This window comes from Enhydra lutris, unplaced genomic scaffold (assembly GCF_002288905.1).
Source record: "Enhydra lutris kenyoni isolate GAN:26980312 unplaced genomic scaffold, ASM228890v2 scaffoldscaffold6, whole genome shotgun sequence".
Classification (NCBI taxonomy): domain Eukaryota; kingdom Metazoa; phylum Chordata; class Mammalia; order Carnivora; family Mustelidae; genus Enhydra; species Enhydra lutris.
Window position 1 is genome coordinate 14364095 of NW_019154090.1, and position 22863 is coordinate 14386957.

Consider the following 22863-nt stretch of genomic DNA (forward strand, 5'->3'; position numbering starts at 1 on the left):
GGGGGCGGCGGGGGGCCTGGGAGCCAGAGGGGGTGGCTGGCCCCAAAGACCTCGGAGCAGGGAAACCGTGGAGGAGGGCGGCGGAAAGCAAGAGCAGCGAAAGGACTTGCTTCAAGCCCCTGGGCTCCTAGCGAGTCTCCGCACCCACCGCAGCGCGTCCGCAGTGTCCGCGCCGCGGCGCCGGGGATTCAGCTGCTGGGACCCCATTCCTGAGGCCTCACTGGGGAAGGTAGCAGAGCTGACTAGAAAGGCTCCCCCTTCCCCCGCCCTGGAAACCTCACTGTCATCCCAGGGTGCCGAGAGGAAGGGGAAAGAGGGAAGAAAGGGTGATCTTGCTTCCCGTCCTGAATAGGAACCCATGGGTACGCGAGAGGGAGAGGGAGATTCCGCAAAGTAGAGCCGAAAATCTCCGGAGGAGGTACGCTTCAGTCTGAGGTCGGACCTCGGGCAGCTTTGGGGGAGGGGGCCAGGATTGCACCAAGTGTCCCCTTAAGGAGACACCGCAGCCCGGACGGGGGCTGTCATATGGCTTCAACCCCCCATGGGCACCTTCCCCCCACCTTTCAGCTGGAAGTCTCAGAGCGAGGGACTGCAGCAGACTGCACCCCCCCACCCCCTCCCCGCGCCGCTGGTCAACGCTCTGCGCCAGGACGCCGGGGTCCCTTCTTGGGGAAGGAACCCTCCACCCGCCTGTCGAGGTCCACGTCAGCCCATTCTAGCTCTTCCATCCTCTTCCCACAGCCTCCCCCGCTTAGTTAACCCACGTCTGCCCCCGGGCTGTGGGCAACAGCAACACCTCGGGGCCCCCAGCCCTGCCCCGGGCGCGGCGCATTCCAGCACCTCGGACAGCGCCTGGCGCATTCCAATGGAGCCGGGCTCCAGGCCGCCTTGGGCGCCCACCGCCCCGGTCAGTCCCAGCCTCTTCTCTGAAGGAGGAGGCCCCCGCTCTGCCTCTAACCCTAGAGCTGCCTCCTCTCCTCGCCGCCCCCTCCCTCGCCGCCCCCGGGCCGCTGCTTACCGGGGTTGGCGCCCCCATCGCCGTCCTCGCAGTCCGTCAGGTTGTTTAGCATGGTGGCAGCGCGGCGCCGGGCCCGGGGATGGCTGCTCCGCCTCGCCCGCGCCCCTCTGCCCGCCTTCGCCGCTCTCTCGCTCGCTCTAGCTCTCTCTCGCTCTCCGCTCCACGGAGGAAGAAGCTGCAGTGCCCGCCCGCCCGGCGCACACACACTCGCACACGGACACACGCTCACACCCGCGCGCGCCCCCTCTCAGCGGCGGCGCTGCTCACCTCATCCCGTATGCAGGAGGCGTGAGCCACTGGCGGGGTTTTGGGGGGGAGCGAGAGAGGGAGGAAGAAGAGGAGACGAGAGGAGGGCAGAGCGCTGCTGGAGGCCCCCTAGCACGAAAACCGGGGGCTTGCACGGGTCGGATGGAGGGGGTGCTGCGGGGGACGGGGGCCTCGCCTCCCACGAGCAGACGCAGCTCCGCCCGCCCCCCACTCCCCGGCACAGGCGGGGCCGGCACGTGGGCAGGTGCCATCCCGCGCCCTAAAAATAACGGCAGGGAACTAGGTCGCGGCCGCGGGGAGGTGGCCCCGCAGCGGCTGCCTGGCTGGGGGTCTGGGGTGACCCCTAGGGGGAAGGCCAGAAGTACTGAGGCGGCGGGGGTGGGGCGCCATGGGATATTGGTCCCTAGGGAGCCTGTCTGCAAAGCTGGGGAGGCCACCCTGAAGAGAAGCGGAAAACCAGACCCTTTCCCAAATCGCTATTCAAGAGGTTGAAGAACGGGGTGGGGGTGGGGTGTTGAGGCCAGAGCCCTTACCTAAAGCACTGTGCTGCCCCCAGGGGTTCAGGATCACTGGGCTGAACTGTCTGGCTCATCCTGTCTTAAAATGGGAAGACTGGAACCTGAGGAGTTGCAGTGAACCCTCTCATTGTTCTTAGACTGAGTCCTAGATTTTCACCCCCAAGACAAATCCCAGGAGTCCACAGACAGGGACCCTCTGACTGCAGAATGACCCTGGGAAGATGTGGTGAGGAGGAGAGAAGGCACCAGTGAGATTCCAGGGATGGCTGACTCCCCACTGGGGATGGTGCAGCCCTGAGGGAGGGCAGGCTGGTAGGAGGCTGGCCAGGGACAGAGTGGGGGAGGGAGGAATGAGGCCGCCTGTCCGTTTGGGATCAGATTTTCTCCTGGGGCGGGAGTGTCTAATCCCCTAATCCAGGATTGCTTTCTGAGGATTCCAGAGCCAGCATGCTCTGTGTCCCTCCCCCTCCCCTGACACCAGTCCTCCAAAGCTTGATTGTCCTGGGACCTCTCTGGGAGAACCCCTAGAATCCAGACTTGAGCCAGTGGTGGAGACATCTCAGGAAGAAGCATCGGAAGTGTGGACCCTTTGTGTCTCTGGAATATCTAAACATCCAAGGGCAAGAGCAGGGAAAATCCACGGGGAAAGCATTTTCAGACTCACTCTTAGCCCCCAGCACTGGCCCTCTAAGTTTCAGGAGAGTTCCAGGGCTAGAGAGGATCACATCAATCATTTTATCTAATGGACAACTTTCATCTTACAGATGAAAAAGCTAAAGCCCAAAGAGGAGAAATGACAGCCTTTGGACACACAATGCCAGTGAATGGCAGGATTTGGTCTAGAATCAGTTCGCTTTACTCTAGTTTAGGACAGTTCCTCAACATATATTCTTCCAAATTTGTCCTGTCTCCAACAGAAGGGAGAAGGATAGAGTCAAACCAAACTGCGGAGCCGTCTCTGATTCTTGGCTACTAAAAGGGGTACAGGGAAAGGTGTGAGATGAGCTCTTTCCCTTTTCCTGTGGCCAGGCCTTGGAGGTGCAGGATTGAAGTGGCCCCTCGGCTTGCAACCAGAGGTAGGCCCAGCAGATCTTCAAGGGTCCTAAAAAGCCAACCACATGACTAGAGACCCCGTTCTGGGACATGACTTCAGAGCCACTGACAGGATCCGCCACTCAGAGTCCTTGCACACAATTATCAGTGGCTTCAGATCAGGTCAATCACAGTCTTTGGTAGCTGACTGGAAAGGGCTTCAGAGGGATCCACCAATAAGGTATCATTGCCACTGGGTTTTGGGGGCGCTGGAAGGACTTGCTAGGATGGAGAGCTAGCTATTCAGACAAGGTATAAGAAGTGGTCGTCTTGGCTTTCCCAGGGAGAAAATATCTCTCTCTCTCTCTCTCTCTCTCTCACACACACACACACACACACACACACACACACAAAGTGAGATGAGTTTGGATTGATGACGGGTTAAAAGGATAGCAGGTGGATAGACCGTGTTCAGGAATTTCTAAGCACTCCACTACCCACACCCCGCACCAGCACCGACACTAGCAGCAGCATTATGGTTTTCCACTACGCTGTAGGGACAGGTAACATAGCAAAATGTGTAGCATGTTTGTCTGAGAAATGCTGTGAAAGAAATTAAAGACTGAGATTTTTGTTCAGCAATCTCAGATCTGGGATATTCCCCTGGAGGTATTTCCATTCATCTGTGGTCCAGAGCCCTGGCTGCTCAGGGACTGAGCCCACCCACATCTAGATCCCAGGGGAGTACAGGTGAAGGCAGGAGTGATTCCTCTTCCCCTGGGGTCCCCATGTGCCAACCCTTGCCGGAGCTCCTATCTCACAAGGCACTGGAATTCAAGACACAGTGAAATTATCCTGTCCTCTGCCCCCAAATTCTGTGTATCCCTGGGAAAAAAATAAGTCCCTCTTTCTGGGCTTCAGTATCTCCATCTGCAAAATGAAAGGGTTAGGTTGCATAAATCCAAGGGACTTCTTCCCACTCTGAAAGCTTAGTGCTCTCTCCATTTATCACAGACGAAAGCCATAGAGCCCTCCCCGGGGAGCACAAACCCAGTAAGGAGATGGCCCCAAGGGGAGACCCTATCCCTTGGAGTCCCACCCCTTACCTCTCAAGGAGCCTGGCCCCCATTCTGGCTTCAGACCAACCATCTACAGTGTGGCTTTGAGAAGACACCACTGCAGGTACCTGCTGCACTGTCAGCCTGGCCTTGGCCAGTAAGGTCACCAGCAAGGTGACCCTCAGCTCTGAGCCCTGAGAACACGGCTGCCAGCTTAGCATCCCAACTGAGAGCCCTAGGAAGATCTAGGGCTAGGGAAACTCTCTCATTCAAGCCACACAAGACGCAGAACTGGGAAGGGTCCTGTTTCTGAATTCTGAATTTCACCCCCGTCCCACCGTATGCTTTTCAGAGAGAAAAAAAAAATCAGGGAAGCTGTCCAAGTCTCAGGATGTGGGAACTGGAAGAGACTTCATAAATTATTTTTGCCCCCCCATTTATGGGAAAATTAGAGTCCAGAGATGAAAAGATACAAATTTTCTTCATGGGGTGAACTTGCGGCAGACTGGGGACTAGAACCCGGCTCCCTGACCTCCAGCCCCGGGCTCTACCCACTGAAGCTGGAGCCACCTGACTTCCTTCCACAGGAGGCAGGCACAGTATTCCTCCTTATGGCTCAGTCCCTATCCATCCTTATCCGCATATCATTACCCCTGTGACCTAACACAGCCACCCCAGCTCTGTCTTCCAGGAGCCAAGGCCCTGAACTCCCTCTTTCACTCCTCTCCCCAAACTACATGCCCGTCCTCTCAGTGAACTGATGAGTCCAGCACGCAGCACACCCCACACACACAGGGCTCGCCGCAGAGCACGTCAACCACCATCGTCTCCGTGGCAACCAGGGGCTTAATTAACAGGCTGCAGCCCTGTCACCATGGCAATGGCACCCCAACAGCCCCCCATTCCCCTACAGATTCAGCCCATCTTTCCCCTTTCTCAATCTGGACCCCCTTCTCACGGCAGTCACCCCCCCACCCTCACCCCACCTGGAGAGCTGGTGCCCACAGATCGCTCTGGTTCATTGAGAAGAGGGGAGGGGAGATGAGGGGGATGAGAGAGAGAGAGAGAGAGAGAGAGAGAGAGCAGCCCGTCACCATGGCAACTGCAGCCTCGTTCATAACCAGTTTGTTGCCATGGAGATTCCCAGGGCTCACCTTGGGCTGAGGTACTGGGCAGTGAGGTTCTGAGTCCCAGCTTGAGGAGGGGGTGACTGGAGAACACCCAGATCAGATATTCATACCAGTAACTCAGTGTCATTCTTCCCAGTTTACAGATAGAGAGACTGAAACATGAGGTTTGGGTATGGGGGAGGCAGAGAACTTCACCCTTCTAGACCACCAAAGAATCCTAGCATTTTTACGGCTAGCATGACCCTCAGATAACTTCCTGTTCACCTCCTCTGGACTACAGACGAGGAGACTGAGGCTCAGACAGGGAAACCAACGTGCCCTAAGGCGACACCACAGAGCCCCAGCGAAGAGCGTGGATGGGCTATTTTGGGGTCTTGTTCCATCTCTCTAGCGTAAGTCAGCTCCTTCTCACTTGTGGGAACACATCTCAGATCCTGTTAGTCTTAATCCAGGCCCATGTTTCTTTCCAGTGCCCTGTCTTGCTCCACCAGAAACAGAGGCACAGTGGAAAGTGGTATAATGGGGGCAGGAATCGCTCAGAGTAGTAATAACTGGCCCCAAGTCCACTTCTGTCCAGCTAAGTCATCATCAACCTCTCCATAGTACAGAGGAGACAACTGAGGTACAGGGGCTGCTGCCAGGGATCGTGGTGGATTCAGGGCTCAGCTTCGGACTTGTCTCTTTCACCCCCATCCGTTGTCAGTTACGTCCCCACTACAGTTGGTCGGTCCCGTGGCAGCAGGAGGCACTTCCAGGAGCAAACCCCACGCCCTGGGTCCAGAATTAAAGACCGTGCTCATGCACAAGCGACCTGCCAAACCTCTCCCAACCCTTCCCCACTTTCCACAGGCTGCCTTTTCTCCCCAATGGGCCTGAGTGAGGACAGGAGGTGGGGACCACATCTCCTTGGGGCCAGAGGGCTGACACAAGAACAGCTGCAGGAAAGATATCGCCAGATTTCGGTTCCCCTAGAGTGCCCTTGTCTACTTCTCTGTGCAGTGACCTACCAAGGAGGAAGGCCTGGAGGCACCTCTCAGGCATGAAAGAGGTTAAAAGTGACCCAAATCATTCTCAAGAGGAAACTTATAGGGTGCCTGGGTGGCTCAGTTGGTTGGGTGACTGCCTTCGGCTCAGGTCATGATCCTGGAGTCCCGGGATCTAGTCCCACATCAGGCTCCCAGCTCCACGGGGAGTCTGCTTCTCCCTCTGACCTTCTCCTCGTTCATACGCTCTCTCACTGTCTCTCTCTTAAATAAATAAATAAAATGTTTAAAAAAAAAAGAGGAAACTTACATAAACTCATGCACACAGGTACCCACCCCACAGGAATTTACACATGCCCATCAACATACTGGAATGCAGTGACACATATAAGCACTGACCGCCCCACTGGCCATCAGAGCTCATGTGGGATGCTCCTCCCTCCAGACACACGAAGACACATGCACACTGCCTCTGCCGCATTCTAGATTCACATCCAGTTAGCACGCACACCTGCACACCCCCAAACTGGGAGCCATCTTTTACTTCAACAGAGAGGAGCTTGGAAATGGGAATGGGAAGACATGTCGATCACGTAGGAATGAGAGAGGGCCACCTTATTCTCGGGCAAGGGGATGGGGAATGGGAGGAGAGAAGGCAAGGGTAGGAGAAGTAGGAGCTTGCAGCCCTCCCTCTCTGGTCTGATGGACATTAAGCACCTACCAAGAGCCGGGCTGTGGGCTTGCAACTCGGAACACTAAGATAAAAGGAAATGGTCCCTGCTTTTAAGTTGGAGGAGCCACACAAGTAAATAACTTCCATCCACTGGGACATGTCCTCTAATGGTGCGGTGGGTGGGCAGAAGAGGAATGACAGCCTCTGCCTGGAAGCAAGGAAAAGGGAGAAAGGTTTTCAGGAGAGGTGCAATGAGCCATAAGCTACAGAGTAAGTAGGAGTTTCCCCAGCTAATGGAGGTGAGAAGGTGAACACGGACAGGTATGCCCAGGAGCAAATGAGGAAAGAGTTTGAATGACAAGACTATGGCATTGGTCGTTATCCTAAAAGCTATGGGGAGCTTGTGTGGAGGGTGGTTAGGACAGAATCCGAGGCAGGTAGACCAACGAGGAGGCTGTGGCCCTGACCATGTGAGAAATGATGGAGGTTTGTACAGAGTGATGGTGACCAGAAGAGAGAGAAGAGAGTTAGGATTAGTTTTGGGGGTGGGTCAGCCAACGCGTGAGGACCAACCAGATCCGGTGGGAAAAGAAAAGGAAGCGTTCAGAATAGCTCCTAGAGTTCTGACTTTTGAAACTCTAAGGATGGAAAGGACATTCATGAAAATGAGAAAAAATGAGAAAGGAGGCAGACAGTTTACAGGGAAATAGGAAGAATGGAAGGAGCCCAAGAAATCCAAGTGGCCACGTCCAGGAGGCGGTTGGTTCAGGGGCTGGAGGCCTGAGGAAATCTAGGCCTCAGTTTGGTCATCTACACAACGCAGGATTTCGCCAAAGCACCCCCCCACCCCAAAAGGCCCCCTTCAGGGCTGTTGGTGATTAGTTTGGCTGCAGAGTGAGCTCACCTGCGGCTCAGCAGCGACCCCTGGCGGCCCGGGGAGGCTCTTCCTCCTCCCCGTGCTGGGGCCACTCCAAGCAGATTGGCAGCGTTTCTTCCAGACCTGAGAGGCGCAGGGTCAGGAAGGGGACTCCTGACAAGTGCCCCCTGAAGAGAAGACTGTGGATGCATCCAGGATACTGATTCTTTACTGAAAGCTAGATGGATCCTTCACCTCCCCTCTTGTGTACCCTGCCTGTAACTTCCATGGCAAGACCCAGCAATGGGTCCTCGAGGAGGACGCCCCCAATCTAGCCTGAGCTTGCTCCACCTAACCCTTTTCTGGAGCTGGAGCAGAGGGACTTAACTGGGTCCCCACGGGTCGGGACCGGAGACCCCCACAGAATCCTCCCAAGATTTAGCTGCCCAAAAGTAACGTATCTTGCTCCCGTCTCCTCCCCGGGATCCCCAGGCGCTGTCCGCGACGTCTCTCGGGAGGCCGAGGACTGGAAGATCCTCCAGGCCCCAAAAACCTGCTGAGCCAGCACCAGACCAAGCGTCCCGGACTCATTTTACCTCCAGCCCTTAACCCCAACCTATTCTCCTGGCTCGACCCCTTCCTCTCTGCTCCCGCCCTTTTCTGCCCCCAAACAGACAGTCCTGCCTCCTCCCATTGCCTTTGGACCCACCCCTTAATCATATGGCCCTCCCCTTTCCCTGGTTTCACCTTCTTCCCTCTGGCCCCGCCCCCTACCCGAAATGACCCCGCCCCTTAAGTGCTCTCCAGTTCAGCCCTCGTTTGACCCTAGCCCCTCCATCACAAGATCCGCCCCTTCGCCTATAGCCCCACCCCCTCCCTGTGCCCCGCCCACCTCGAGTCTGGCCCCTCCCTTCACCATTTGCCGTCCAGCCTCCTTCCCTCCCGGTTAGGTCCGCTCTTCTTCCTTCTCTAGCCCTCGGCTGAGACCCCCAACCTCCAACCCCGGCCCTGCCCCTTCCAAAAGAAGACCCGCCCACCATGGCCCCGCCTCTTCTCTCGCCCCGCCCCACTCCGGCAGGCCCCGCCCCCTGCGGCCTCTACCTTTGGCGTCTTCCCCAGAGAGGTGGCGGAGACCGGTTGCCGAATGCGGGTGGGACTCTAAGTCAGAGGTCCCGGCGGGCGCCGCGGGGGGCAGTGAGGTGACAGTGAACCTGCGGCTCATAGTGCGGAAAGGGACCGGGCAGCGGCAGTACGGGCCCAGATCGCACAAGTGTCTGCAGCCTGGCTCCAGCAGACAGAAAGAGCGGATTCCCCCCCCTCCCGTCCGCCGCCCCCCACCGGGCGCGGCGCCGCGCAGGGTCCTAGTGCCCGCTGTGCTGAGCCTCAGAACGTGACCATCTCACTCCAAGTCCCTGGGCTCTCAATTCCTGGAAGCGCCTGAGGATCCCACCTGCAGCTGAGAACTGTCCCTACACCGGAGCTCCAGTGTCTGGCTCCTGGAGCCGGGGCCCGCTTCTGCTGGGATCTCCTAAACACCTAGGTTTTATTCACTCATTCATTCATTCAAAGCAGTTTGATAGCTCTCTTGTGTTTCAGGCAACGGTCCTTGGCACTGGGGACACAGCGCTGACTGAGATCTACTGGCTTCCTGCCCTGGTGTGGCTTAAATTCTAATGAGGAGTGAGGGGAGAAAGATTGTAAGTGAGCAAACGCATAGACAAGATGATTGGGGATTCTGGTATATGTTAAGGATAAAAAAAAAAAAAGGGCCCAGGGATAATGACCAGGGGAAAGGACTACTTTAGAAGGTGGTCTAAGAAGATTCCTCAGAAGATGTGATACCTGAGCTGAAACCTCCCTGATGAGAAGGAGCCAGCTATGCAAAGATCTGGAGGAAGAGCTCTCTGGCAGAGAACACAGCAAGAGGAAAGACCTGGATGGAAAAGCAGCCTGGATTGTTCAGGGAGCAGCAAGAAGGCCAACGTGTCTGGAACAGGGTGAACTGAGGTGAGAGTGATAGGAGATGAGGGAGGGGAGGAAGGAAGATCATGTGGCCTCTTGAAGGCTTCAGAGAGGAGACATTGAAAGTTTTTGAGCAGAGGAGGGATGTGATCTAACTTCTATGTTAACAGGATCGCTCTGGCTGTTGCATGAAGTCTCCAGACCAGGAGTGGAAACTGGGATTCTGGGGAGGTAGCTCCTGCAGAGCCCCACGCGAGAGGTGGTAAAAGCCAGACGAGAGTGGTGGCAGCCATCCAATTCAAGGTATGTTTTGGAAGGAGAACGTACAGAACCTGTTGCTGAATTGAACATTGTGTGGGATGGAAAGAGGAGTCAAGAAGGATGCCTGGAAACTGTCGCACATTGCTGGTGAGAGCACAGATGGGAAGAACCACTTTGGAAAATTGTTCAATCCTAACTGCTCAAGCCGAACATTCATATACCTGTCTTCCCAGCAATTCCACCCCCAGGTATGTGCCTTGCCAAAGCACTTGTATGAGTAAGTAAGTATTAAGTAAGACTTAATACATTTGAATACACAGTATCCTACTTCTACTTATGCAATTTCTCAATATATTTCTAATTGCACCATTAATTTCTGTATGAGGTATACTAGGTATATGCCCCAGAGAAATGGCTGCCCATGTTCACCAAAAGACATTTACAAGAATGTTTATTGCAGCATTATTCATAATAACCTCAAATGGAGAACTACCCAAATGCCCATTAACCATAAAATGAGTAAATTAAAAAAAATAATAAATGGATAAACAGTGGGACATTCACATAGTGGAAAGCTATAGTATGAATGCACAATCTATAATTCACAAACAATATTGATGAATATCACAATGTAATCTTGAGCAGAAGAAGCCAGACACAAGACTATATACTGTAAAATATTATTTAAAGTAAAAACTAGTCAAAATCTATCTAAGCTGTTAGAAATAATGGTGGTAACTCTTAGGGTAGAGGGATAGCGATCGCAAGGGAGCAGGAGAGGAGCTTTTAGGGTGCTATAGTGTTTTGGTTTTTGATCTGGATGTGGGTTACCCAGTTGTGTTCAGTATGTGGAAATTTACTGAAATTTACACTTATGGCATGTGGATTTGTCTTTATGTTTATTCTGTTAGAGCAATAGTTCTCAGCTGGGGCTAGTGTTTCCCAACAGGGTATACCTAACAATGTTCAGGATATTTTTGATTGTCACAACTGGAGGGCGGTGTTCCTGACATCGAGCGGGGATAAGTCACATGTGCCATCTAGGCTAGCACCAATTCAGCCTGGCCATGAGCCAAGGGTTCCACATTACCCTTCTACACTCCCCCCCACACACATTGGGACCCAATGTTGGGAGAGGAGGACTGACCCTGAGCAGGTCTGCCATCTATCCCTGATCCCACTGCCCCCACATATCAAACATTCCTACAACATTCCCTACCACTAAAAAAACTATCTGGCCTGAAATGTCCATAGTGTTCAGGTTGAGAAGCTGTACTAGAATAAGAAGTTTAACCAATACCTAGATTTTAGGACTGATCAGGTTCTAAGACTGATTGAAAGCAGATAATGTCATTCTTTTCGAGGTAGTGATGATTGACAAAGAAACACATTCAGCAGATGGATGCCAAGAGTTCAGTTGGACCTGTTGGGTTGAGGAGACTCTCAGGCACGTAAAGATCATGCAAGTCTCCCTTGAACATACAAGTCTGGAGCTCAGGGGAGAGGTTAAGGCTGGGTGTATAAACTGCGGAGTCTTTAGTAGAGAGATATAAAGCTGTAAGTCTAGGCGAGGTCACAGGGAATGGATTCCCTGTGATTGAGCGCAAGGACATGCTATCATCTAGAGGTTAGAAAGACAAAGAATGGCATTACTGTGTCAAAGAAGCTGAGAGATGTGTGGGATGAGCCCAGAGGGCCATCACATCTGGCTGCAGGAAGTTCATAGGTGGCTTAGAAAAGAATGATTTCGGCAGTGTGGTGGGGTGGGAGTTCGGTTGGAAGTGGTTGCAGAGAGAATGGAAATTGAAGAAGTGGAGACTATACTTTGGAGAAGTTTTACTGTGGGTGGGAGTGAGAGGTAGAGAGATGGAACAGTGTCCAGAGAGAGAGAGAGAGGTTCAGAGGGGCTTTCAACAAGCCCTATTAAGGAACGGGGGCATGCCCCTGGGAATGGGTCATTCCTCAGCAGAAATGGACAAGGCGGTTTGAATCTACCCAAAGGAAGCCCGGGAGGAAGTTCTCCGAGTCCCTCAAACTCCTGCTTGGGCCTGAGTCCAGAAGGCAATCAACATGCCCGTCAGCTCCGTTCACCTGCCCCAACCCTCCGGTCAAGTCCGTCTTGTGGGATCACGTCCTTGCTCCTCACCCTGGCATTTGGACCTTGTCTCGTCTAGTCCAGACCACCATTCCCCTCAACCATTCAAGAATCCGTCTCTTCTTGGCTTCCATCTGCTTCCTAAAACCACACACTAGAGCCATCTGTCCTTCCCCCAAACACCCACCCTGCTTTTTCTCTTCTCCCGCCTTTGCCCCAAGAGCTGGCAGTCGAATCCCACTGCCAGCAGTCACCAGCTATAGGACTTCCGCTGAGCTGTGTAATTCTGTGTGCCTCAGTTACCTCATCTGTAAAATGGGAGGAGGGAGTGATGGCAATAATACCCATACGGTTAGAGCAGTACCTGCCTCGTGGGGTTGTATTAAGGATTAGTGGCGTTGACACGCATAAAGCCCACGGCACAGTGTCTGGCACAGAGTCAGTGTTGGGCGAACGGTAGCCACTACCATCATGTATATCAACCATATTCCATTCATCCGCTGCCTGACCTCTGTACACTTCAGATGTTACCATTCCTCACTCTATGAGCCATACTGCAATCAGCGTCCCTGTGTCTGTTGTTTTATGCGCATGTGTGTGAGAGGTAGCATAGGACATTTCTAGGTGTAACGGTTTCTGGTAAATTACCCCCTAAGAAGACTATTCTGCTTGAACAGAAAGAAACTCCCGCTCACCTTTCCAGATTCAGTTCAAGTTCAGGTGTCATCTTGGCTGAGAAATGTTCCCTGACTTCAACCGTGACAGAATCACATATCACATTCAGAATCACATATACGCACCATGATTCTAGAGAAAAGGGCCACATGCTGCACACCCTCCAAGTGTGATTCCCACCCCCACCAGACAAAACATCATGGTAACTGAGCGGGACTCTTTGGAGACTGAACCTGGAGTCTGCATTTTAAGCAGGTTCTAAGGGCACGCTTATGTACCTAAAGTTGGAAGACACCGAGAGGTCCTTGAGGACAGAAACATAGTCCAGCTCATCTCTCCTTCCCCAGTACCCAGCACAATGCCTGGCTCCACTCAGGAGCTCGATAAATGTTTGATGAATGAATAATAGGTTGGCCATTTCCCCAGCTGTAAAATAGAAGTAATCACATTATATCTTCCTAATAGGGAGAATGAATGTTAATATTTATGAAGTGCTTAGGACAGTATCTGGCACAGAGTAAGCTCTCTGTTACATGCATACACACATACATACATAAATAAATCTCCTCCTCAAGGTTAAAGAATCCAAGTTTATTAAAAACATTCCAGCAAAAAAGGAAGGTGGAAAGAGAGGGGCCCAGCCCACCTCGACTCTTCCGTGTCCTCCAGAACAAACCCACCAGTTCGTATCCGGCAAACTGGCTCCTTCGCCATTGGGATGGCCCCCCTAGGATCTTCTCTGCAGTGCCAAAGCAGGATGGGAAGCCCTAATCCTCGGGGCACTGCAGTAAGTCAAAGGTCACGTAGCCCACTTCGTCCACCTGGTTCTCCTCGTGCTGAGAATTCACACGCCAGTAGAAACGGTCCTGGCAGAAGTGGGCTTTCCCTGCGGGGGAAAGGTGAGTACAAGAGAGGTGATGTCAACCCTCCCACAGACACATACAGAAACAGCAGCAAGATTTTTACCATCATCCCTCTTGCCCGTTCTAGATCTTTCCAAGCTTTTCCTAGGACGCCTCCATCTCCCCCCCACCCCACAGAGATGTCGGAGGGCAGAAAACCTCAGTGTCCAAAGTTTGGCACCGAGCCTGGCACAGAGTCAGAGAAACTACTGGAACACCTGTGTGTCTCAGCTGGTTAAGTGTCTGCCTTCCACTCAGGTCATGATCCCAAGATTTAGTCCCACATGGGCTCCTTGCTCAGCAGGGAGCCTACCTCTCCCTCTGTCTGCCACTACCCCTGCTCGTGCTCCCACGTGCTCCCTCACTCTCTCTGATAAGTAAATAAATAAATACATATATAAATAAATAGATCTTTAAAAAAACAAAAGAAAGGAAGAAACTACCAGGATCTGATCTGCCCTCAAACCCTTCCAGCACTCCTGCCTTCCCTCTGCTCCACACCAGCCACATCAGCCTCTGGCTGCTCTTTGAACGCATCAAGGTCACTCCTAGCTTTGGGCCTCCATGCTAGTTGTTCCCTCTGCTTGGAAGCTTCTCTGCCAGACTGTCCCAGGGCTGTCATTCGACATTCATTCATTCAGTCATTCATTTCATTGAATATTTATAGTGCTCAGCTCCTTTAGGGGCACTGGGGGGTGGAGCAGAGACAAAAATGCAGGCATGATCTCTGTTCTGCGAGGCTCGCACTCCCATGGGATAAGAGAGACGATTAACAAGCAAACATGTAAGTAAATGAGACTGTGACAATGTAGAAAGCTATGAAGGAAATAAAAACAAGGGGCGCCTGGGTGGCTCCGCGGGTTAAGCCTCTGCCTTTGGGTCGGGTCGTGATCTCAGGGTCCTGGGATGGAGCCCTGCATCGGGCTCTCTGCTCAGCAGGGAGCCTGCTTCCCCCTCTCTCTTTGCCTGCCTCTCTGCCTACTTGTGATCTCTCTCTGTGTCAAATAAATAAATAAAATCTTTTTTCAAAAAAGAAAGAAATACAAGCCAGTGAATAACTCATGAGGGCCAGGGAAGGCCTGTTTGAAAATAGAGCCTAAGCGCTGAGAGCCGAAGGGTAAAAGGGAGGCAGCCCTTGGACAGTCTGGTGGAGAAGCTTCCAAGCAGAGGGAACAACTGGCGTGGAGGCCCAAAGCTAGGAGTGACCTTGATGCGTTCAAAGAGCAGCCAGAGGCTGATGTGGCTAGTGTGGAGCAGAGGGAAGGCAGGAGTGCTGGAAGGGTTTGAGGGCAGATCAGATCCTGGTAGTTTCTTCCTTTCTTTTGTTTTTTAAAGATCTATTTATTTATATATGTATTTATTTATTTATTTATCAGAGAGAGAGAAGGAGCACGTGGGAGCACAAGCAGGGGTAGTGGCAGACAGAGGGAGAGGTAGGCTCCCTGCTGAGCAAGGAGCCCATGTGGGACTAAATCCTGGGATCATGACCTTAGTGGAAGGCAGATACTTAACCAGCTGAGCCACCCAGGTGTCCCAGTAGTTTCTCTGACTTTGGAACGGGTCTGGAATCGCCCCCAACACCATGGCCCTCGGCTCCTAACCACTGCCTACTCCTAGAAAATATCTTCATGGTATTCAACAAGCAGTATTGCTTGGACCAGGATATTTGCAAAGGAGATGGTGAGAAGTGAGTATTTTGGTGGTAGAGTCAACAGAACTTGTCAACCGACTGCATGTGAGTGGTGAGGAAGAGAAAACAAGTATAACTCCAGCTATCATCCCTACTTTACCGAAGGGAAAGCTGAGGCACAGTTATGGATTGCCTTTTTTTTTTTTTTTCTTTTTAATCACTGTATCTCCCGTGTCAGGACAGCACCTGGCATATTATAGGCACTTGATAAATATTGTCATATAAAGGAATGAGCCTCCATGCGAACCATGTGTCTCCCCTCGCCCCCACTGTGGGGGAAAGAGCTTCCAGCCAGGGACGTAGGAAATCTGGGTTGTAGTTCTGGTTGTTCCCTTGTGGCCCTTTATGATCTGGGAAAGGTCCCTGCCTCTAGAGGGAACTTCATCTGTGCTGGGGAGGGTTTTTTTGTTTTGTTTTCTTTTCTTTTCTTTTCCGTCTCTCAGAATTTGACCAATCAATTAGGCCAACTAGCGTGGGAAGCGGGCCGGGGCGGGGCGGGACCCGACCGCGGTCTGCAGCCCTCACCTTGGTACTGGAAGACGTTGTGCGAGTTCAAGGGCACCCCGGGGAACGCCTGCTCCACCGAGCCGAGGCTCTTGGGATCGACGGTCTGCGCCTTCACGTCGAAACTGCAGAAGTGGGGAAGAGACCGGTGCTGAGCCGAGGGACGGCAGACGGCGCCCGGGGTCCCCCTGCCGGTGGTGGCCGTGACTCTCACCTCCAGAAGCGCTGCCAGCTGAACAGCAGCACCTTCCCCCCGCCTTGCGGGAGGGCCCCAGTGACTTGGGCCACGTCAGGGCCCAGGCCCAGCTTGTCCAGACGCCTCGGGCCTAGCACCGACGAACCTGTGTACACCCACACTTGGCGCCCTGCAGGGGAGAAGAGCCACATCGGTCTGGGGGCAGGGAGTGGACACACATTGTCCTTGAATGTCAAGAGAAAGAAGCCAGCGAGGCCTTTTCTGCGCCTGACGTGCCCGCAGTCTTGGTGCCCACGGAGCCGAACCGCTCGGTAGGACCATGCAAGGGGACGGTGAAGAGCGGCTAAATGGCACCCGCCAGAAGGGGGCGCCTTTTTCTAATCCGCAGAAAATGTTTCGCGGATTACTCTCGGTCTCTTGATCCTCCTGGGTTGGCGAGGATGTAGATGGCGGGCACCGGGGAGGAAAGAGGAGGAGACTAACCAGAGAAGAAGAAAATCTTCTTGGTGAGCGGGTCCTCGAAGACGGAGTCCAGCTTGCGGGGCAACGCAGGCCACGAATCAGTGATAAGGAAAGGGCCCTGCATCGGGCGCCCCTTGCCCTTGGAGAATCGCCAGTACTTCCTGGGCATGAGAAAAGGGAGTAGTGGGGCACTGAACTTTGAACCGAAGGCCAGTGGCCAGAGAGGGGCAGGCACGTCCCTCCTCACAAGTCCCCTCCCCCGGCCACACATCCCTGCCTCCTTACCCATCCTTGAACAAATGCAGACGGTTCCTGATCTCTGCGATGGCGTCGAAGAAGTTCACTTTGCATATATCCTCCGCCGGGTGGAAAGTCACTGTAGTGGTCTCAGAAGGGCCAGCAGTGGGGGGACCTGTGGGGCCAGCTGCAGGGGGGCCTGTGGGGCCAGTAGTGGGGCGCTCTGAGGGGCGGGTAGTTGGAGGCCCGGTAGGGCAGACGGTTGGTGGAGCGGTGGGACGGACGGTTGGAGGCCCTGGTTCAGGGTCCTGGCGAGACCCTAGAAAGAGACAGCTGTTGAGATACCCTCTACTGTGTGCACGTCGGCGCTGGTATAATATACAGGGCCCCAAACCCCATGAATGAGGCCCCTGGCACTCCCTCTCCTCACTTTGGGTGTTGGACCTGCATTCCTGCAACGCTGATAGGCTGATTCCCCCCCCCCATACATTCACCTTTCATTCCAGTTATGTCTGTCCAATCCCGGCTGTGTTGGGCCCTGACTGGGCCCTATGAACCCAAGACATGGAGGAGCTCTCCCTCCCGCTCCAGGCTAGTGGGAAAGAAGTGTGTTCTGGGCACTCAGTGCTAAAAGCTTTATAAACTCACCATAGTTCATTTGACTTAAAAAAAAAAAAAAAAGGCAAGTACATTCTTTAATATCTCCATTTTAAGTGAGAGAATAATACTAATGATCATAAGTGATAACAAAATATTCAACACTTATATGGTGGCTACTATATGTCAGGCATTATTCTAACTCACTTAAACCTCCTAACAACCCTGTGAGGCAGATACCATTATTAGCCCCATTTCATGGTGAGAAAAATGAGGGATGATGTAACATCCATAGTCACCTAGCCAGGAAGTGGCTGGACTGGCATTTGAACCCACGTCTGTCTCAGTCTAGAGTCTGGGCTCCTTATCCCCATCTCCAAACACTGACAGGCAGCATTTGGCCCCACTGGCCCCAGGCTTTCCCACAGATTAAGTGTTGAGGTCCCCACTGCCCCCTCCCCTACCATTTCCCCATTCTGGGTACAGCAACAAAGCCCAGCCCTGCTCTCTGTCCCCCCCACCCCCCATCCCGGCTCCAAGCCTCACCGTACAGATACTGGATGCCTTTCACATCGTCCTCATGCAGTGGGGGTCCCTCGGTGAAGCTGTACATGGGGTACATGAGCGCTTCTGGCACCGATGAGTGATCTAAGCCCAGAGCGTGGCCAAACTCATGGGCGGCCACAAGGAACAGGCTGTAACCTGGAGGAAAGAAGTCTCTGAGATAGGAGTCCTGGGCGGACCTCCCAGCCCTGGCCATCCCTCCCCCAAAACCGCTGCTCCCACCCTTGATCCCTGCTCACCTTGGTCCGGGCAGAAGCCCCACTTCTTGTCTCTGTCGAAGTTAGAGGTGGTGGCGCACCAGAGGTGCCCATCTCCGCGGCCCTCCCTGGTGCAGGTCGAGTACTCCTTGCCCAGGAAGATGAAGGGGAAGACACACGGCTCCCCCGCGGAGTTGCCCCCGGTCGCCGTGGAGTCGACTGGGGAGACAAAGGGCCTTGGGTGAGCCAGGTGAGTGGGCCCAATAAGGGACCAGGTGCGGGCCAAACAGGGAGCTAGACAATCCTGGGGTCCTATTTTAAAAGCCTAGGGGAGGCTGGAGACATAGCGGGCTAGGTGGTGGGCGGGGCCTGGGGACAGGAGCCTAGGGGGAGAGGCAGCAGGCTAGGCTAATAGGCCAAGACAGAGGGATGCGGGACCTGCTCGTGGACCTCGGGGGGAGGGGCTATGATGGTGGACGGGGACGCTGCGATCCTGAGGCCCAACGTAGAGGGGAGAGACAAGCCAATGGGTGGAGGAGCCACGATTCCGGGACCAATGAGGAGCTAGGGGGCGAGGCTTGAATCCGGTAGGTGGGGTCCAGGTACCTCGGGTCGGGCAGAAGCCGTAGAGTTTGTCCTGGTCGTAGTTGGCCGTGGTGGCGCACCAGCGGTAGCCGTCCGAGCGACCGTCAGTGGTGCAGGTGGAGTAAGATTTGCCCTCGAAGGTGAATGGAAACACGCAGGGCTTGCCGTCCCCATTGCCTTCCTGGGTGAAGAGTCCTGGGGAGGCCCACATGATGACCCGAAGGCACCATGAGTTTATTGACCCACACACCCTCTGTGTACTCCCTCCCTCCTCTCCCCATTTCACAGATGAGAAACTGGGCCCAGAAAGCAAGAGAGTGACTTGCAGGCCGCACAGCACTAGTGGCAGAACCGGGATTAAAACCAAAGGTTCTGGCCCCTCGAGGATGGTGGGCGCCGCTCACCCCCGCCGCGATCCCGCACTCACTCTCGCTGGGGCAGAAGCCGAACCGGCGGTCGGTGTCATAGTCGGCCGTGGTGCTGCACCAGGCCACGTTGTCGGAGCGGCCGTCCGTGGTGCAGGCGGAGTAGGAGCGGCCCTCGAAGGTGAAGGGGAAGTGGCAGGGGGCGCCGTCTGAGTTTCCGAAGTAGGTCGGAACCACTGTAGGAGGAGGGGGGACAGGGTCAGGGCGCCGGGGGGGTTAAGAGAAGAGAAGGGAATGGGGGCCAGGGAGGCTCAGGATCTCACCGACGCCCTTGCCCAGGGACCACAACTCTTCATCGTCGAAGTGGGCGTCTCCCTGAATGCCCTGGCCGGGAGGAAAGGCGTGTGCCAGGAGCCCGTCCTTGCCATCGAAGGGATATCCATCTCCGTGCTCTGGAAAAGCAGGTGGAGAAGAAGGGAGTTGGCCGAGTGCAGTTGTGCAGCTGGCGCGCTGCCCAAGGGCGCTGCAACGAATGTGGGCTGAGATCCCGTCTCCGAGCAGCTGTCTGAGCCTCGCGTCCCCGCGCTGTGCCGCGTCGGGCAGGAGGGGGCGCATAAGGGCCAGCGGCGGGCAGAGCTGCGGGGACAAGCGAGACTAAGCCGGGTCCAGCGCCCGCTCTATTCTCTCGTGGTCCTCCCTCCGCTGTCCCCGTCCAAGACCCTCCTGGCTTTCCCCTTCTCGTGTTCTCACCCCTAACACCAAACTGAATGACGATGTCTGCTTCGGGGCCGTACACCCGAGTGAAGGTGAGGGGCGTCACTGCGCTCCAGAGAGCGAAGGCGCGGGCGAAGGCGTCGTCGATCACGTCGCGCGGCAAGTCTTCAGAGTAGTTTTGGATCCTGCAGGGAGAAGGCGGGAGGACAGAGGTCAGAAGTGAGGCCGGAGCCGGTCCAGTAGCGACACCCGTGTCTCAGCGACCTCAATAAAGCACAAGGCTTCCTGCGTTCCAGGCTTTCATCTACAAAGCACTTTCAGACCCATTTTTCTCCTGGGACGCTCACAGTGGCCCGAGCAGGAGGACTTAGGACTGCGTGCGAGACCCATTTTTCTGAAGGAGAAACAGGGGCGCCGAGGTGAAGACACTTGCCCGGGGCTGCACATTTAAACCCAGTGTTCGGGCTAAGGACGAGATCGCCGCCGGCCCGGTGTCTGGCCCTCCCGTCCCCCTCCTCCGCCTCCGCGGGGCCCGGCGGCGCACCAGTAAGTGATGTCCTGGTGGTGCCACTTGAGGTCGCCCTCAAAGGTCTGGAACGTGCCCAGGTCCGGGACGCCGCAGCGTGGGGTCCGCATGGCCTCCAGGGTGGTTTTGTCCAGCTCTCCAGTCTCGGGCAGAGACAGGCGCCTCTGGAGAAGCCGCAGCGGGGGACCCAGGGACTGCTCTTTGTCGTTCATCTCGGCCACGAGAGTGTAGCCATAGCGAAACAGATAGTCCTGGGGGTGGGGGGGAGGGATAGTCCAGAGCCCTGACTTTCTCTACCCTCCCCTGCCTGGATTCCATCTGTCCAGGCACTCAGGGACTAGCAACTACCCAGGACTTGGTACCCAGGATACCAGTGCTGGTGCCCACCCACTAACTCCCTTCCCTGTAGACATCCTTGGCTCCTTCCCACCCCTGGAGACCCCTGGCCTGTGCCTACCTCAGGGCCCCCTAGCATTTGCTGCTGTGCAACCCCAGCACCTGCCCACTCCAGAACCCTCCATCATGTCCTATTGCCCACCTCGGAAACCCTTATTAGCCATTCCTGCCATCACTGTCCCGAGCCTCCACAGGACCTCCAGGACCTGATCCTGGACACCTCTATTCTCCAGATATGCCCATCGCCCCCAACTTGCCTCAACGTTATCTCCTCTGAGCCCCCATGCCCTCCCTGCGAATCCTGGCCAGCCTTCCCCAACTCCAGATTGGGGTGTTAGCCTACCTGTGCCAGCTGCTTGTCAGTGAGATTAGCTCTCCAATCTCCCGGGAAGACCACCAGGGTGGGCTGGTGTGGTCTGGGAGCCGCAGAGCAGCAGCCCAGCGCCAGGAGCACCAGGACCAGGGGCTGGCTGGGGCTCATGGTAAGCGCGGTGGTGTCTAGCTTCGAGCTGTACGGGTGGGGGCTTTAAGAAGGCGCTATTAACTGAATCAGTAACCCCGCCCCTCGCTGGCAGGCGGGGGCTGACTCAGGGGATGGGGTGTGTTGGGGTGGAGGGGGCAGCCCCAGCATGAGAAGGCAAAGAAAGGGCTTACACCACCACCACCTCTGCCCCCCTGTCCACAGTTCCCAATGCCGAGTCAGGCAGGACCCCAGACCCACAGGAAACCACAGGCCCATAGGGGAAGGGTTGGGTTTTGCAAACTGCAGAGCTTGTGGGAACTGAATGAAAGCCAGGGAGGGAGCTGAGCCTCGAAGGACTCCCTGAGCTCACCACCTGAAGGCCCCGAGTGGGCAGCCCAAGGGAAGGGAATGGAAGAGTCCCCAGGGCACCTTCCTGAACCCAGTGATTCCCCCTTCCTGGTGAGACCCCATCCATGAGACCCTTCCCACACTGCTAGACTCTGTCCTCTTTTCTCCTCACTGGAAGCATTTCTTGGCAGCTTCCGTTCCCTGCCCCGCCTCGGGGCAGAAAGAGTGGGCTCCTCTAGGCAGGAATTGGGGAATTCCACCACTGCAACCCTTGTCTTCCACAGGCTGAATCTTTCAGGATAGTAAAGGGGGAAGTTTATGGCATCTGGAAGCCAGCAGACAGCCTTCACTCTCCTCCTTCAAGGCCTCCGGCAAATGTCCTACCACTCTGAATCTGCTTCCTCAGCTGCGAAAAAGGGCCCTTTGTCCCTAAATTGATGTGAGGATAAAATGAGATCAAAGACAGAAAATGCTTACTAAAGGTTGTTACAAGTCGTCAGTAATGGCCGTGGTTTGCTTTTAATTACCTGGGCCCGAGACTGTGATTCTAACTTGGAATCAGGAGACTGGGGTTTGGGGCTCTAATCCGCCTTGTGACCTATAACAAATGCCTTCTGATCTCTCTGGGCTTGGGGCTCTTCAACGGCAAAACGGGGGAGAGGGGGTGATGGGGGGGCTGTTCAGTCCTCCAGCCCCTTCCCCACCAAGCACAAGCTCTAGCCCCAGTTTTTAGCCATATGCCTCCCTCCCTGTCCTCTTCCCCCTGCCAGCCCCTGTGGCATCACTTGGGGAAGGCAACATAACAACTCAAGAAGCTAGATTTAAAGAGCTCACTATATACCAGTCATTTTCTTTTTTAAGATTTTATTTATTTGAGGGCACCTGGGTGGCTCAGTGGGTTAAAGCCTCTGCCTTCGGCTCACGTCATGATCCTGGGGTCCTGGGATCGAGCTCTGCATCGGGCTCTCTGTTCAGCGGGGAGCCTGCTTCCTCCTCTCTCTCTGCCTGCCTCTCTGCCTACTTGTGATCTCTCTCTGTCAAATAAATAAATAAAATCTTTAAAAAAAAAAAAAGATTTTATTTATTTGAGAGAGAGAGACCATGAGCAAGGGGAGGAGCAGAAGGAGAGGGAGAGGGACAGACAGATGCCTCACTGAGCCTGGAACTCGTTGATGACTGGGTCCCAGGACTTAAGGTCAAGTCAGACTCCAAACCGACTAAGCCACCCAGACGCCCCTGCTGGGCACTTTCTAAGCTTATGTAATAAATGAATCTGTGAGACAAAGGCATTTCGTTTCCCGTACAGGAAAATTGAAGCTCTAGAGTTCACTAATTAATGAGCATCGGCTTTGGAGTCAGCGGCCCTGGTGTTCAGTCCCTGCTCTGCCATGGCTCAGCTGTGTCGCCTTGGGCAAGTCACTTCACCTTGGAGCCATAATAATCAGGCATTTCTTGAGATTCACCATGTGGAGTGCTGTGAGAACTTCCCTGTATGCATCTCATTTCATCCCCACCACCATCTGGGTGGTATATTTAAGGAGTACCCCTCCTCTTTTTAGAGGAGGAGCCCGAGGCTCAGAGCAGTCAAG

General features: G+C 54.6%; 2 protein-coding genes across 3 annotated transcripts in view; both read right to left on the minus strand.

Annotated features, from left to right (window-relative positions):
* The window catches only part of LOC111141395 (solute carrier family 12 member 5), a 44384-nt gene extending 26215 nt beyond the window's left edge, over positions 1-18169 (minus strand). Inside the window, exons 1-2 of one of the 2 annotated variants that reach the window (XM_022493910.1) lie at positions 18166-18169; positions 1019-1101 (exon numbers count right to left, since the gene is read on the minus strand). In XM_022493910.1, coding sequence (XP_022349618.1) covers positions 1019-1070 — 52 coding nt within the window. In that variant the 5' untranslated portion in view covers positions 1071-1101; positions 18166-18169. Of the gene's footprint in view, positions 1-1018; positions 1102-8636; positions 8758-18165 lie in introns of those variants that run through there. The other variant, XM_022493909.1, reaches the window with a different exon arrangement.
* Positions 13107-20960, minus strand: LOC111141396 (matrix metallopeptidase 9). The gene is made up of 13 exons (XM_022493911.1): positions 20807-20960; positions 20086-20318; positions 19578-19726; positions 19151-19279; positions 18890-19063; positions 18484-18657; positions 17920-18096; positions 17663-17818; positions 16568-16838; positions 16304-16443; positions 15839-15989; positions 15646-15749; positions 13107-13414 (listed from the first exon to the last, which is right to left on the minus strand). Exons 1-13 carry the CDS (start codon positions 20942-20944, stop codon positions 13296-13298), a joined length of 2115 nt encoding a protein of 704 aa, XP_022349619.1. The 5' UTR covers positions 20945-20960; the 3' UTR covers positions 13107-13295.
* Positions 20961-22863: the final 1903 nt, after the last annotated feature.

Coding starts and splice junctions, on each gene's coding strand:
- LOC111141396 (XM_022493911.1), bottom strand. CDS start 20,944: ATGAGCCCCAGCCAGCCCCTGGTCCTGGTGCTCCTGGCGCTGGGCTGC. Junction 19,727..20,085: donor CACCAGGACATCACTTACTG/GTGCGCCGCCGG, acceptor TTCTCCCTGCAG/GATCCAAAACTACTCTGAAG. Junction 13,415..15,645: donor CAACGTCTTCCAGTACCAAG/GTGAGGGCTGCA, acceptor TTTCCCCCGCAG/GGAAAGCCCACTTCTGCCAG.